The 17,873-nt window shown below is 42.6% G+C and overlaps 1 protein-coding gene across 2 annotated transcripts in view; it reads right to left on the reverse strand.

The window, feature by feature from the left end:
• wdr33 (WD repeat domain 33) overlaps positions 1 to 17,633 on the reverse strand; it is a 74,195-nt gene extending 56,562 nt beyond the window's left edge. For both annotated transcript variants that reach the window (XM_041803322.1, XM_041803321.1), the window contains exons 1-2: positions 17,463 to 17,633; positions 13,030 to 13,242 (exon numbers count right to left, since the gene is read on the reverse strand). In XM_041803322.1, the coding sequence (XP_041659256.1) occupies positions 13,030 to 13,227 (198 nt within the window). In that variant the 5' untranslated portion in view covers positions 13,228 to 13,242; positions 17,463 to 17,633. The remainder of the gene's footprint in view (positions 1 to 13,029; positions 13,243 to 17,462) is intronic.
• Between the last annotated feature and the right edge of the window lie 240 nt (positions 17,634 to 17,873).

Genomic DNA, 17,873 nt, shown 5'->3' on the forward strand with positions numbered 1-17,873 from the left:
AGAGAAAGTTGAAATCATGAGTTTAAAGTCAAAATATGATTTACAGTTTTAAATTGTGAGTCTGATAGTTCAAAATATGGGATTAAAAAGCCAAAGTAAGGAGTTGAAAAGGTCAAAGCATGACTTAAATTTAAAACTGTGAATCTAAAAGATAAAAATGTGACATATAAAGTCCAAATTCTGAGTTGAAAAGGTCAAAGCATGAAATGAAAAGTCAAAATCATAAGTCTGAGTCGTAATCTTGAGATGCAAAATTGCAAATATGAAAAAAACACAATTTCTTTCCCCACATTTTGAGTTTTTATGGAATCTCTTTACTTTTTTAGATTTTTATGTCTTAACAAGGATACTTTAAATAATCAAGTTAAAGTTTACATTTTATACTGGAGGAAATCTGCAGACCTCATACTGGTGGGCCAGTTAGAATACTAATGTGATATGATCTTGCAGGCCGGATATAATCGTTCTGGGGCCAGATTTGGCCCCCGGGCCTTGAGTTTGACACCTGTGTCTTACTAGTCACGTTTACATGGACACTTTAATTCCAATCTGATTGAAATCAACCCGATTAAATGTTTGGGTCAAGTGTGTACATTGTGTGTGATCTATCCGATCGGGTGTTTATATGTGCCCGTTGTTAGTGGGAAGAGCAGCCACCGCGCCAATGATCACCACTAGCAACCATAAACCATGTGGCACACAGGTCACATGGTTTATGGTTGCTATTGGTTTCCAGTGGTATATAGTCCCGCTGCTCCGTTATTTCTCCGTCCCCCATTGAGGCCGACATCCCCTGAGACTTGGCTTCTCCACTGCCGGCGTCTGAGTGTAGTCCCCCGTTTCTGCTGGCGAGAACGACTCCCGACAATACGTCACCACGCAGTTACGTCAAGACGAAGAGCATGCACAGAAAGAACGTGTCAGATCAATCGGGTGAAGGCGTTTACATGGAAGAACTTTCCCTCTGATTGGGTCGTGAAAAAGTGTAGACCACCCCTCTGCAGCGATTAGATTTTCAATCAGAAAGGGCTTTGATCGGGTTGATTTAGATGTTTACACGCAGCATTTCCAATCAGGTGGAGAGATTCACCCCAATAGAAGTGTCCATATAAACGCAGCTACGGGGTCACCAGCTGGTCTCAGGCTGGACGGCCACCCTATAACTGTTCATCACCCCCGACAACCCATCACTGACAGCTCTGGATAAAACCAAGGCCCTCTACCACAGGAACACCACTAACAACCAGGAACTGAATGACCTTTGACATCCATCCATGATCAGGCCCTCTACCACAGGAACACCACTAACAACCAGGAACTGAATGACCTTTGACATCCATCCATGATCAGGCCCTCTACCACAGGAACACCACTAACAACCAGGAACTGAATGACCTTTGACATCCATCCATGATCAGGCCCTCTACCACAGGAACACCACTAACAACCAGGAACTGAATGACCTTTGACATCCATCCATGATCAGGCCCTCTACCACAGGAACACCACTAACAACCAGGAACTGAATGACCTTTGACATCCATCCATGATCAGGCCCTCTACCACAGGAACACCACTAACAACCAGGAACTGAATGACCTTTGACATCCATCCATGATCAGGCCCTCTACCACAGGAACACCACTAACAACCAGGAACTGAATGACCTTTGACATCCATCCATGATCAGGCCCTCTACCACAGGAACACCACTAACAACCAGGAACTGAATGACCTTTGACATCCATCCATGATCAGGCCCTCTACCACAGGAACACAGCACTAACAACCAGGAACTGAATGACCTTTGACATCCATCCATGATCAGGCCCTCTACCACAGGAACAGCACTAACAACCTAAGAACTGAATGACCTTTGACATCCATCCATGATCAGGCCCTCTACCACAGGAACACCACTAACAACCAGGAACTGAATGACCTTTGACATCCATCCATGATCAGGCCCTCTACCACAGGAACACCACTAACAACTAAGAACTGAATGACCTTTGACATCCATCCATGATCAGGCCCTCTACCACAGGAACACCACTAACAACCAGGAACTGAATGACCTTTGACATCCATCCATGATCAGGCCCTCTACCACAGGAACACCTCTAAATAACAGTTACTGAATGACCTTTGACATCCATCCATGATCAGGCCCTCTACCACAGGAACACCACTAACAACCAGGAACTGAATGACCTTTGACATCCATCCATGATCAGGCCCTCTACCACAGGAACACCACTAACAACTAAGAACTGAATGACCTTTGACATCCATCCATGATCAGGCCCTCTACCACAGGAACACCACTAACAACCAGGAACTGAATGACCTTTGACATCCATCCATGATCAGGCCCTCTACCACAGGAACACCACTAACAACTAAGAACTGAATGACCTTTGACATCCATCCATGATCAGGCCCTCTACCACAGGAACACCACTAACAACCAGGAACTGAATGACCTTTGACATCCATCCATGATCAGGCCCTCTACCACAGGAACACCACTAACAACTAAGAACTGAATGACCTTTGACATCCATCCATGATCAGGCCCTCTACCACAGGAACACCACTAACAACTAAGAACTGAATGACCTTTGACATCCATCCATGATCAGGCCCTCTACCACAGGAACACCACTAACAACTAAGAACTGAATGACCTTTGACATCCATCCATGATCAGGCCCTCTACCACAGGAACACCACTAACAACTAAGAACTGAATGACCTTTGAACATCTATCCATGATCAGGCCCTCTACCACAGGAACACCACTAACAACCAGGAACTGAATGACCTTTGACATCCATCCATGATCAGGCCCTCTACCACAGGAACACCACTAACAACTAAGAACTGAATGACCTTTGACATCCATCCATGATCAGGCCCTCTACCACAGGAACACCACTAACAACCAGGAACTGAATGACCTTTGACATCCATCCATGATCAGGCCCTCTACCACAGGAACACCACTAACAACTAAGAACTGAATGACCTTTGACATCCATCCATGATCAGGCCCTCTACCACAGGAACACCACTAACAACCAGGAACTGAATGACCTTTGACATCCATCCATGATCAGGCCCTCTACCACAGGAACACCACTAACAACCAGGAACTGAATGACCTTTGACATCCATCCATGATCAGGCCCTCTACCACAGGAACACCACTAACAACCAGGAACTGAATGACCTTTGACATCCATCCATGATCAGGCCCTCTACCACAGGAACACCACTAACAACCAGGAACTGAATGACCTTTGACATCCATCCATGATCAGGCCCTCTACCACAGGAACACCACTAACAACTAAGAACTGAATGACCTTTGACATCCATCCATGATCAGGCCCTCTACCACAGGAACACCACTAACAACCAGGAACTGAATGACCTTTGACATCCATCCATGATCAGGCCCTCTACCACAGGAACACCACTAACAACTAAGAACTGAATGACCTTTGACATCCATCCATGATCAGGCCCTCTACCACAGGAACACCACTAACAACCAGGAACTGAATGACCTTTGACATCCATCCATGATCAGGCCCTCTACCACAGGAACACCACTAACAACCAGGAACTGAATGACCTTTGACATCCATCCATGATCAGGCCCTCTACCACAGGAACACCACTAACAACCAGGAACTGAATGACCTTTGACATCCATCCATGATCAGGCCCTCTACCACAGGAACAGCACTAACAACTAAGAACTGAATGACCTTTGACATCCATCCATGATCAGGCCCTCTACCACAGGAACACCACTAACAACCAGGAACTGAATGACCTTTGACATCCATCCATGATCAGGCCCTCTACCACAGGAACACCACTAACAACCAGGAACTGAATGACCTTTGACATCCATCCATGATCAGGCCCTCTACCACAGGAACACCACTAACAACCAGGAACTGAATGACCTTTGACATCCATCCATGATCAGGCCCTCTACCACAGGAACACCACTAACAACCAGGAACTGAATGACCTTTGACATCCATCCATGATCAGGCCCTCTACCACAGGAACACCACTAACAACCAGGAACTGAATGACCTTTGACATCCATCCATGATCAGGCCCTCTACCACAGGAACACCACTAACAACCAGGAACTGAATGACCTTTGACATCCATCCATGATCAGGCCCTCTACCACAGGAACACCACTAACAACCAGGAACTGAATGACCTTTGACATCCATCCATGATCAGGCCCTCTACCACAGGAACACCACTAACAACCAGGAACTGAATGACCTTTGACATCCATCCATGATCAGGCCCTCTACCACAGGAACACCACTAACAACTAAGAACTGAATGACCTTTGACATCCATCCATGATCAGGCCCTCTACCACAGGAACACCACTAACAACCAGGAACTGAATGACCTTTGACATCCATCCATGATCAGGCCCTCTACCACAGGAACACCACTAACAACTAAGAACTGAATGACCTTTGACATCCATCCATGATCAGGCCCTCTACCACAGGAACACCACTAACAACTAAGAACTGAATGACCTTTGACATCCATCCATGATCAGGCCCTCTACCACAGGAACACCACTAACAACTAAGAACTGAATGACCTTTGACATCCATCCATGATCAGGCCCTCTACCACAGGAACACCACTAACAACTAAGAACTGAATGACCTTTGAAATCCATCCATGATCAGGCCCTCTACCACAGGAACAGCACTAACAACTAAGAACTGAATGACCTTTGACATCCATCCATGATCAGGCCCTCTACCACAGGAACACCACTAACAACTAAGAACTGAATGACCTTTGACATCCATCCATGATCAGGCCCTCTACCACAGGAACACCACTAACAACTAAGAACTGAATGACCTTTGACATCCATCCATGATCAGGCCCTCTACCACAGGAACACCACTAACAACTAAGAACTGAATGACCTTTGACATCCATCCATGATCAGGCCCTCTACCACAGGAACACCACTAACAACTAAGAACTGAATGACCTTTGACATCCATCCATGATCAGGCCCTCTACCACAGGAACACCACTAACAACCAGGAACTGAATGACCTTTGACATCCATCCATGATCAGGCCCTCTACCACAGGAACACCACTAACAACTAAGAACTGAATGACCTTTGACATCCATCCATGATCAGGCCCTCTACCACAGGAACACCACTAACAACCAGGAACTGAATGACCTTTGACATCCATCCATGATCAGGCCCTCTACCACAGGAACACCACTAACAACTAAGAACTGAATGACCTTTGACATCCATCCATGATCAGGCCCTCTACCACAGGAACACCACTAACAACCAGGAACTGAATGACCTTTGACATCCATCCATGATCAGGCCCTCTACCACAGGAACACCACTAACAACTAAGAACTGAATGACCTTTGACATCCATCCATGATCAGGCCCTCTACCACAGGAACACCACTAACAACCAGGAACTGAATGACCTTTGACATCCATCCATGATCAGGCCCTCTACCACAGGAACACCACTAACAACTAAGAACTGAATGACCTTTGACATCCATCCATGATCAGGCCCTCTACCACAGGAACACCACTAACAACTAAGAACTGAATGACCTTTGACATCCATCCATGATCAGGCCCTCTACCACAGGAACACCACTAACAACTAAGAACTGAATGACCTTTGACATCCATCCATGATCAGGCCCTCTACCACAGGAACACCACTAACAACTAAGAACTGAATGACCTTTGACATCCATCCATGATCAGGCCCTCTACCACAGGAACACCACTAACAACTAAGAACTGAATGACCTTTGACATCCATCCATGATGTGGATGTGCCAATCAGCATGCAGCTCCAGTCACTTCAGTTAAAAACCTCAGACCAGGCCAGAAATCTGGGCGTTGTCATGGATTCAGACCTAAATTTCAAAACCACATAAAAACAATTACAAAGTCAGCGTATTATCACCTCTAGAATATTTCAGGATTAAAGGACTAATGTCACAGCAGGACCTTGAAAAACTGGTCCATGCATTTATCTTCAGTCCAGTTGACTACTGTAACAGGATCCTTACTGGTCTGCCTAAAAAGTCCATCAGACAGCTGCAGCTGATCCAGAACGCTGCTGCTCGAGTCCTAATAATAATAATAATAATATCTTGAATTTATATAGCGCCTTTCAAGAAACCCAAGGACGCTTTACAGGAACTCATAGACATGGACAAACTATGTGAGGGTAGGATGAGTGTGAGGCTGGTTTAGTGAAGACTGTAGGCTGTGGTGAACAGGTGGTGCTTGAGACGTTTTTTGAAAATGTCCAGAGATGGAGCGCTACGGATGTCTGCAGGAAGAGTGTTCCAGAGGGTGGGGGCTGCAGCACTGAAGGCTCTGTCTCCACAGGTTCGGAGTTTGGTTTTGGGCATGGAAAGTAGGCCGGTGTCTGAAGATGGAAGGTTGCGGGATGGTGTGTATGGATGGAGGAGATCAGAAAGGTACTGGGGAGCCAGAGCATGGAGAGATTTGTATGTGAGGAGGAGGACTTTGTAGTTGATACGGGACTTGATAGGGAGCCAGTGGAGGTGGATGAGGGTCGGAGTGATGTGTTGCCAGGGTCTAGTGCGGGTGAGAACTCTAGCTGCAGAGTTTTGGACGTACTGAAGCCTGTCCAGGGTTTTGCTGGGAACTCCAGACAGGACTCCATTACAGTAGTCCAGGCGGGAGGTTATGAAAGCATGAATGAGTGTTTCAGCCACAGAATCAGGGAGTGATGGTCGGAGTCTGGAGATGTTCTTGAGATGATAGAAGGCAGATTTGGTGACAGACTTTATGTGGGACTGGAAGGAGAGGGTGGAGTCCAGGATGACGCCCAGGTTTCGGACCTCGGAGGATGGACAGATGGAGGTCCCGTCCACATGGAGCATGAGATCTCCAACCTTCTGCAGCAGCGCTTTGGGGGCCACCACCATGAGCTCTGTTTTATTGCTGTTGAGTTTGAGTTGGTTAGAGGTCATCCAGGCTTTGATGTCGTGGAGGCAGTTTACCAGGGAGTGGGGAGGGAGCTGAGTGGATGGTTTGGTGCTGAGATAGAGTTGGGTGTCATCTGCATAAGAGTGAAAGCTGAGACCGTGTTTGTGAATAATCTGTCCAAGGGGAAGCATGTAGATGGTGAAAAGGAGAGGTCCAAGAACAGAGCCTTGAGGCACGCCCTGGTTAACTGGGGCGGGGGATGAGTGAGAGGTGCCGATGGTAACAAACTGTTTTCTTTGTGAGAGATACGAGTGAAACCAGGAGAGAGCTGTACCAGTGATGCCAAGATGGTGAGACAGGCGGTCAAGGAGGACGGTGTGGGATATTGTGTCGAAGGCAGCGGTTAGGTCAAGGAGAATGAGGAGGCTGATGTGTCCAGAATCTGCAGCTGTCCTCACTAAGACCAGGAGAGTGGACCACATCAGTCCTGTTCTGAGGTCTCTACACTGGCTCCCTGTCTCTCAGAGAGTAGACTTTAAGATCCTCCTGTTAGCTTATAAAGCTCTGAATGGTTTAGGCTCAGAATACACCAGAGACCTTCTAGTCCAGTATGAACCATCCAGACCGCTCAGGTGGTCTGGTGCAGGTCTGCTCTGTGTCCCTAAAGTCAGAACCAAACATGGAGAATCAGCGTTCAGTTTCTATGCTCCATATATCTGGAACAAACTCCCAGAAAACATCAGGTCTGCTCAGAGTTTGAGTTTTTTTAGATCAGGGTTGAAGACTCACCTGTTCACTGCTGCCTTTGACTAAAAACTTTTTACCTTTCTAATTTTCCATTTTTGCTCCAACTCTGCACTGTAGCTTTTACTTTAATATCTGTTTTTATCTTTGTTTTTTTCTTCTTCTTTTTGTTTTTTTTTCTGTTTTAAACAACTTTCTATGTGTGTTTTCATCTTTTTTGGATTTTATACATGTAAAGTTCAGACAAATGGCACTAGGGGTGTGTGGGTCTGATTTGCTGTTTTTAATCACCTTTTACATGCTTTGTTTAAAATGTTTTCATTGTGTTTCCTTTTCACTTTGTCAATGAATTTTAATGACCTGTGTGAAGCACGCTGAATTGCCTTGTTGCTGAAATGTGTTATACAAATAAATTTGCCTTGCCTAAGAACTGAATGACCTTTGACATCCATCCATGATCAGGCCCTCTACCACAGCAACACCACTAACAACTAAGAACTGAATGACCTTTGACATTTATCCATGATCAGACCCTCTACCACAGGAACACCACTAACAACTAAGAACTGAATGACCTTTGACATTTATCCATGATCAGACCCTCTACCACAGGAACACCACTAACAACTAAGAACTGAATGACCTTTGACATTTATCCATGATCAGGCCCTCTACCACAGGAACACCATTAAGAACTAAGAACTGAATGACCTTTGACATTTATCCATGATCAGGCCCTCTACCACAGGAACACCATTAAGAACTAAGAACTGAATGACCTTTGACATTTATCCATGATCAGGCCCTCTACCACAGGAACACCTCTAACAACTAAGAACTGAATGACCTTTGACATTTATCCATGATCAGGCCCTCTACCACAGGAACACCACTAACAACTAAGAACTGAATGACCTTTGACATTTATCCATGATCAGGCCCTCTACCACAGGAACACCACTAACAACTAAAAACTGAATGACCTTTGACATTTATCCATGATCAGGCCCTCTACCACAGGAACACTGTGTTACTCTGCAGGAACAGTCTCAGGCAGACCAGGGCATCAGCCAGAGGAGACTTCAGCTAAACTTAGGAGAACTGCATTTTTAGTCAGAGCAGCAGAAAATTACTTTTTTTTTAAATTTTTCTAAAATATATGTAAAACAGAAGCACACAAACTGAAGAAAGAAAATAAAATATACATATAGACAGTCAGTTAACCCCCCAACAGTTTACCTGTTGAACTATACCTGTCCAACAGTTTACCTGTCGATGGACTGTTGTTGAGTACTGTTTTAAATGCGTTGAGTACTGTTTTACATATGTTGAGTACTGTTTTCCTTTCGTTGAGTACTGTTTTACATGTGTCGAGTACTGTTTTACATGTGTTGAGTACTGTTTTATATATGTTGAGTACTGTTTTACATGCGTTGACTACTGTTTTACATATGTTGAGTACTGTTTTCCTTTCGTTGAGTACTGTTTTACATGTGTCGAGTACTGTTTTACATGTATTGAGTACTGTTTTACATATGTTGAGTACTGTTTTACATTTGTTGAGTACTGTTTTAAATGTGTCGAGTACTGTTTTACAGGTGTCGAGTACTGTTTTACATGTGTGGAGTACTGTTCTAAATGCGCCGAGTACTGTTTTAAATGCGTTGAGTACTATTTTACATATGTTGAGTACTGTTTTACATGTGTCCAAGTACTGTTTTACATATGTCGAGTACTGTTTCACATTTGTCGAGTACTATTTTACATTTGTCGAGTACTGTTCTACATGTGTCGAGTACTGTTTTACATTTGTCGAGTACTGTTCTACATGTGTCGAGTACTGTTTTACATATGTTTAGTACTGTTTTACATTTGTTGATTACTGTTTTACATGCGTCGAGTACTGTTTTACATGCGTCGAGTACTGTTTTACATATGTCGAGTACTGTTTTACATGTGTCGAGTATTGTTTTACATATGTTGAGTACTGTTTTCCATGTGTTGAGTACTGTTTTACATGTGTCGAGTACTGTTTTACAGGTGTCGAGTACTGTTTTACATGTGTCGAGTACTATTTTACATATGTTGAGTACTGTTTTAAATGCGTTGAGTACTATTTTACATATGTTGAGTACTGTTTTACATATGTCCAAGTACTGTTTTACATGTGTCGAGTACTGTTTTACATGTGTCGAGTACTGTTTTACATATGTTTACTACTGTTTTACATTTGTTGATTACTGTTTTACATATGTTTACTACTGTTTTACATTTGTTGATTACTGTTTTAAATATGTTGAGTACTGTTTTACATGTGTCAAGTACTGTTTTAAATGCGTTGAGTACTGTTTTAAATATGTTGAGTACTGTTTTACATGTGTACTGTTTTACACTCCCCTGAGCCTTAAGTTTTTGTGGCAACAGGTCAAACTGCGCGCCTGGCATGCACGCATCTCCCTCACCTCTCTCTCTCACCTTGTCATCGCATGGGGAGGGGGTCAGAGGGCAGGAGGCAGGAAGGAGGGGGAGCGGGGATATAACGCTCTAGGTTCAGCAGTCTCGTTAGTCTCTGCTACTCTGCATTGGTTAAAAGTGCTTGACCCCACTGCTGCATCGTGCTGTCAGACGGCACGTGCACTTTTCCCTTAGAACTCACATGTCCACAGCTGTTTGTGTAGTTTAGAGAGGCCAGTCGTACCAGCGCATTTACACTTAAAATCACAGCTGTTTGTGTAGTTTAGAGAGGCCAGTCGTACCAGCGCATTTACACTTAAAATCACAGCTGTTTGTGTAGTTTAGAGAGGCCAGTCTTACCAGCGCATTTACACTTAATATCACAGCTGTATGTGTAGTTTAGAGAGGCCAGTCGTACCAGCGCATTTACACTTAAAATCACAGCTGTTTGTGTGGTTTAGAGAGGCCAGTCGTACCAGCGCATTTACACTTAAAATCATAGCTGTTTGTGTAGTTTAGAGAGGCCAGTCGTATCAGCGCATCTACACTTAAAATCACAGCTGTTAGTGTGTTTTAGAGAGGCCAGTCCTACTAGCGCATTTACACTTAAAATCACAGCTGTTTGTGTAGTTTAGAGAGGCCAGTCGTTCCAGCGCATTTACACTTAAAATCATAGCTGTTTGTGTAGTTTAGAGAGGCCAGTCGTACCAGCGCATTTACACTTTAAATCACAGCTGTTTGTGTGGTTTAGAGAGGCCAGTCGTATCAGCGCGTCTACACTTAAAATCACAGCTGTTAGTGTGGTTTAGAGAGGCCAGTCGTACCAGCGCATTTACACTTAAAATCACAGCTGTTTGTGTAGTTTAGAGAGGCCAGTCGTATCAGCGCATCTACACTTAAAATCACAGCTGTTAGTGTGGTTTAGAGAGGCCAGTCGTACTAGCGCATTTACACTTAAAATCACAGCTGTTTGTGTAGTTTAGAGAGGCCAGTCGTTCCAGCGCATTTACACTTTAAATCACAGCTGTTTGTGTGGTTTAGAGAGGCCAGTCGTATCAGCGCATCTACACTTAAAATCACAGCTGTTTGTGTAGTTTAGAGAGGCCAGTCATATCAGCGCATCTACACTTAAAATCACAGCTGTTTGTGTAGTTTAGAGAGGCCAGTCGTACCAGCGCATTTACACTTAAAATCATAGCTGTTTGTGTAGTTTAGAGAGGCCAGTCGTACCAGCGCATTTACACTTAAAATCACAGCTGTTTGTGTAGTTTAGAGAGGCCAGTCGTACCAGCGCATTTACACTTTAAATCACAGCTGTTTGTGTAGTTTAGAGAGGCCAGTCGTATCAGCGCATCTACACTTAAAATCACAGCTGTTAGTGTGGTTTAGAGAGGCCAGTCGTACTAGCGCATTTACACTTAAAATCACAGCTGTTTGAGTAGTTTAGAGAGGCCAGTCGTTCCAGCGCATTTACACTTAAAATCACAGCTGTTTGTGTGGTTTAGAGAGGCCAGTCGTACCAGCGCATTTACACTTAAAATCACAGCTGTTTGTGTGGTTTAGAGAGGCCAGTCGTATCAGCGCGTCTACACTTAAAATCACAGCTGTTTGTGTTGTTTAGAGAGGCCAGTCCTATCAGCGCATCTACACTTAAAATCACAGCTGTTAGTGTGGTTTAGAGAGGCCAGTTGTACTAGCGCATTTACACTTAAAATCACAGCTGTTTGTGTAGTTTAGAGAGGCCAGTCGTTCCAGCGCATTTACACTTAAAATCACAGCTGTTTGTGTAGTTTAGAGAGGCCAGTCGTATCAGCGCATTTACACTTTAAATCACAGCTGTTTGTGTGGTTTAGAGAGGCCAGTCGTATCAGCGCATCTACACTTAAAATCACAGCTGTTTGTGTAGTTTAGAGAGGCCAGTCGTACCAGCGCATTTACACTTAAAATCATAGCTGTTTGTGTAGTTTAGAGAGGCCAGTCGTTCCAGCGCATTTACACTTAAAATCACAGCTGTTTGTGTGGTTTAGAGAGGCCAGTCGTACCAGCGCATTTACACTTAAAATCACAGCTGTTTGTGTGGTTTAGAGAGGCCAGTCGTATCAGCGCGTCTACACTTAAAATCACAGCTGTTAGTGTGGTTTAGAGAGGCCAGTCGTACCAGCGCATTTACACTTAAAATCACAGCTGTTTGTGTAGTTTAGAGAGGCCAGTCGTATCAGCGCATCTACACTTAAAATCACAGCTGTTAGTGTGGTTTAGAGAGGCCAGTCGTACTAGCGCATTTACACTTAAAATCACAGCTGTTTGTGTAGTTTAGAGAGGCCAGTCGTTCCAGCGCATTTACACTTAAAATCACAGCTGTTTGTGTGGTTTAGAGAGGCCAGTCGTACCAGCGCATTTACACTTTAAATCACAGCTGTTTGTGTGGTTTAGAGAGGCCAGTCGTATCAGCGCATCTACACTTTAAATCACAGCTGTTAGTGTGGTTTAGAGAGGCCAGTCGTACCAGCGCATCTACACTTAAAATCACAGCTGTTTGTGTAGTTTAGAGAGGCCAGTCGTATCAGCGCATTTACACTTTAAATCACAGCTGTTTGTGTAGTTTAGAGAGGCCAGTCGTACCAGCGCATTTACACTTTAAATCACAGCTGTTTGTGTAGTTTAGAGAGGCCAGTCGTATCAGCATATTTACACTTAAAATGCGTACAGGTTGGCAGGTCTGACTGAGGTCGCAGGTATGAACCTGAGCTTAGCAGAGCAAATCAGAAGGATAAAGGTGAGCCTACCTCCAGGTGTCTGATTACTGAAGGGTTGTAGTCGATGGTTTTGCGGTTCACGGCCTTCCTCATGCGTTTCCCGTCGAAGGTCAGCTGCTGCATGGCTTGCTGCTGGTCTGGACGCTTGTAGAACACCTGCCGCGGTGCCTGGTGCTGGAACCGCGGCATGTGGAAGAACCGCTGTGGCGAGCCGATATCTGTCGCCATGGTGACCAGCTATACCTGTCGAAGAGGACAACAAAACACAGTCAGGACCAGACAGCAAACACTGGTTTTACTGGAACGGTGTGTGGAAAATTAACCAGCGGGTTAGAGTGGCCCTCAGAAATGTGATCCATTTGATTCGAAACAGTTCTGTTAAAAAGACAATTCAGCTCAGCTCTGAGAACGTGACGCCCTGATTTAACCCAGGAGAACAGATGTTAGATTTCTGACTCCATCATGGCAGAAATTTTAACCTTTTTCTCTGTGATTTTACAGTAGAGATGCTCGATTATTATCAATACCATTCTGACAGACACCACACAAAAACTAAGTTTTCATCTGCATCACAAACATTTACTGGACTAGAAAAATTCTTAACAATAATATAAGGATGTATAAGGATGAACACAGTTAATGTATAAGGACAAACACAGTTAATGTATAAGGACGAACACAGTTAATGTATAAGGACCAACACAGTTAATGTATAAGGACGAACACAGTTAATGTATAAGGACCAACACAGTTAATGTATAAGGACCAACACAGTTAATGTATAAGGACGAACACAGTTAATGTATAAGGACCAACACAGTTAATGTATAAGGATGAACACAGTTAATGTATAAGGACGAACACAGTTAATGTATAAGGACGAACACAGTTAATGTATAAGGACCAACACAGTTAATGTATAAGGACCAACACAGTTAATGTATAAGGATGAACACAGTTAATGTATAAGGACCAACACAGTTAATGTATAAGGACAAACACAGTTAATGTATAAGGACGAACACAGTTAATGTATAAGGACCAACACAGTTAATGTATAAGGACGAACACAGTTAATGTATAAGGACGAACACAGTTAATGTATAAGGACCAACACAGTTAATGTATAAGGACGAACACAGTTAATGTATATGACCAACACAGTTAATGTATAAGGACCAACACAGTTAATGTATAAGGATGAACACAGTTAATGTATAAGGACGAACACAGTTAATGTATAAGGACGAACACAGTTAATGTATAAGGACCAACACAGTTAATGTATAAGGATGAACACAGTTAATGTATAAGGACCAACACAGTTAATGTATAAGGACAAACACAGTTAATGTATAAGGACGAACACAGTTAATGTATAAGGACCAACACAGTTAATGTATAAGGACAAACACAGTTAATGTATAAGGACCAACACAGTTAATGTATAAGGACGAACACAGTTAATGTATAAGGACAAACACAGTTAATGTATAAGGACGAACACAGTTAATGTATAAGGACCAACACAGTTAATGTATAAGGACGAACACAGTTAATGTATAAGGACGAACACAGTTAATGTATGAAGATGAACACAGTTAATGTATGAAGATGAACACAGTTAATGTATAAGGACGAACACAGTTAATGTATGAAGATGAACACAGTTAATGTATAAGGATGAACACAGTTAATGTATGAAGATGAACACAGTTAATGTATAAGGATGAACACAGTTAATGTATAAGGATGAACACAGTTAATGTATAAGGATGAACACAGTTAATGTATAAGGACGAACACAGTTAATGTATGAGGATGAACACAGTTAATGTATAAGGATGAACACAGTTAATGTATGAGGACGAACACAGTTAATGTATGAGGATGAACACAGTTAATGTATAAGGACGAACACAGTTAATGTATGAAGATGAACACAGTTAATGTATGAAGATGAACACAGTTAATGTATAAGGATGAACACAGTTAATGTATAAGGACGAACACAGTTAATGTATGAGGATGAACACAGTTAATGTATAAGGATGAACACAGTTAATGTATGAGGACGAACACAGTTAATGTATGAGGATGAACACAGTTAATGTATGAAGATGAACACAGTTAATGTATGAAGATGAACACAGTTAATGTATGAAGATGAACACAGTTAATGTATAAGGATGAACACAGTTAATGTATGAGGATGAACACAGTTAATGTATGAGGATGAACACAGTTAATGTATGAGGACGAACACAGTTAATGTATGAGGATGAACACAGTTAATGTATGAGGATGAACACAGTTAATGTATGAGGATGAACACAGTTAATGTATGAGGATGAACACAGTTAATGTATGAGGATGAACACAGTTAATGTATGAGGATGAACACAGTTAATGTATGAGGATGAACACAGTTAATGTATGAGGATGAACACAGTTAATGTATGAGGATGAACACAGTTAATGTATGAGGATGAACACAGTTAATGTATGAGGATGAACACAGTTAATGTATGAGGATGAACACAGTTAATGTATGAGGATGAACACAGTTAATGTATGAGGATGAACACAGTTAATGTATGAGGATGAACACAGAAAGTAACTTGAGTGCTGAAAACACACTCTGAAGTCAAAAGACTGAGAATGAAGTAAGAAAAACACCTTCACTGGTACAGGTCTGTAACTTTATAAACTTGTTAGTTTAAATTACAAAAACAAACAGTCAATCTCTGCTGATATTGGTTTTAAATATGGGCAGAGATGTTGATACCTGCAGATATGGTGCATCCCTACTATAACAGTGGGACTTATAATGGATCCTTTCTGGGGTCCAAGTTCCCCTTCTTAAAGTTTTACCAGAGAAATTATTTTAAGACTTGAAGATCTACATGAAGCTCCAGAGCCACAAGTTAAGGATGACTGTTCTAGTGAATTCTGACAATATGGTGAACTGTTCCTTTAATTTATGGTAAATCTAACAGTTCATGTGATTATCAGAATCAATGATGGTTAACTGAACAGTCCCAGTACCTGCAGTGTTTATGAACCATTCTTTTGATCATATTTCACTATCATCTGAGTGTTTCACTAACATCTGAGTGTTTCACTATCATCTGAGTGTTTCACCAACATCTGAGTGTTTCACTATCATCTGAGTGTTTCACTAACATCTGAGTGTTTCACTATCATCTGAGTGTTTCACCAACATCTGAGTGTTTCACTATCATCTGAGTGTTTCACTAACATCTGAGTGTTTCACTAACATCTGAGTGTTTCACTATCATCTGAGTGTTTCACCAACATCTGAGTGTTTCACTATCATCTGAGTGTTTCACTAACATCTGAGTGTTTCACTAACATCTGAGTGTTTCACTATCATCTGAGTGTTTCACTAACATCTGAGTGTTTCACTAACATCTGAGTGTTTCACTATCATCTGAGTGTTTCACTAACATCTGAGTGTTTCACTAACATCTGAGTGTTTCACTAACATCTGAGTGTTTCACTATCATCTGAGTGTTTCACCAACATCTGAGTGTTTCACTATCATCTGAGTGTTTCACCAACATCTGAGTGTTTCACTATCATCTGAGTGTTTCACTAACATCTGAGTGTTTCACTATCATCTGAGTGTTTCACTAACATCTGAGTGTTTCACTAACATCTGAGTGTTTCACTAACATCTGAGTGTTTCACTATCATCTGAGTGTTTCACCAACATCTGAGTGTTTCACTATCATCTGAGTGTTTCACTATCATCTGAGTGTTTCACTAACATCTGAGTGTTTCACTATCATCTGAGTGTTTCACTAACATCTGAGTGTTTCACTATCATCTGAGTGTTTCACTATCATCTGAGTGTTTCACTATCATCTGAGTGTTTCACTAACATCTGAGTGTTTCACTAACATCTGAGTGTTTCACCAACATCTGAGTGTTTCACTATCATCTGAGTGTTTCACTATCATCTGAGTGTTTCACTATCATCTGAGTGTTTCACTATCATCTGAGTGTTTCACTAACATCTGAGTGTTTCACTATCATCTGAGTGTTTCACTATCATCTGAGTGTTTCACTATCATCTGAGTGTTTCACTATCATCTGAGTGTTTCACTATCATCTGAGTGTTTCACCAACATCTGAGTGTTTCACTAACATCTGAGTGTTTCACTAACATGAGCACATACCTCTGATGCTAACGCTGTTAGCCTGTTAGCATGTGTACAGGCTAACTGTGTGGTTAAAGCAGCTCTGCTCCTCTCTGAGTCTCCGGACTAACCATGAGGTTAAACCGGGTTCCTCAGACACGCTGAGCGGGTATGTTCCCTTCTATAGGTGCGTGTTTAAGCCCTTATTTCACCGTCTCAGTTAACCAGAGCTAACGGGGATAAACAGAGCTAACAGCGGCCTGCTGCTAACACACCGCTGCGGCTACATGAACTCACCGAGAGTCTCCACAGCAGAGTTCGCTAATTAGCTGTCATTAACGGGCTACAATCTTCCGTCTCTCTTCTCCCTGTAGAACCAGGAAATGTATTAATCCTGACTTTAAACCTTTATCCCGCTATCCACCGGTAGACTCCATGATCAACACCATTCTCCTCTTCAGCCCCGCAGTAAAGCATGACGGGAAAAATTTACAACGGGCGGGAGTTCGCACAAAGGATTATGGGAAAGTGAGTTCGAAACAATCCTGAATCCGGTTCCCCTTACTAAAGAAAACGAACTTTAACGTTGATAAGACTCTTTTACAAATGAATGACAGGATACCGATATCTCTGAGGTATAAACGGGAATTCATTAACGGTCAAATTCAGCTCCCACCTGATGCATTCATATAATTATAATTATTGATA

Source organism: Cheilinus undulatus, linkage group 13 (assembly GCF_018320785.1).
Source record: "Cheilinus undulatus linkage group 13, ASM1832078v1, whole genome shotgun sequence".
In the NCBI taxonomy this organism is placed as follows: Eukaryota; Metazoa; Chordata; class Actinopteri; order Labriformes; family Labridae; genus Cheilinus; species Cheilinus undulatus.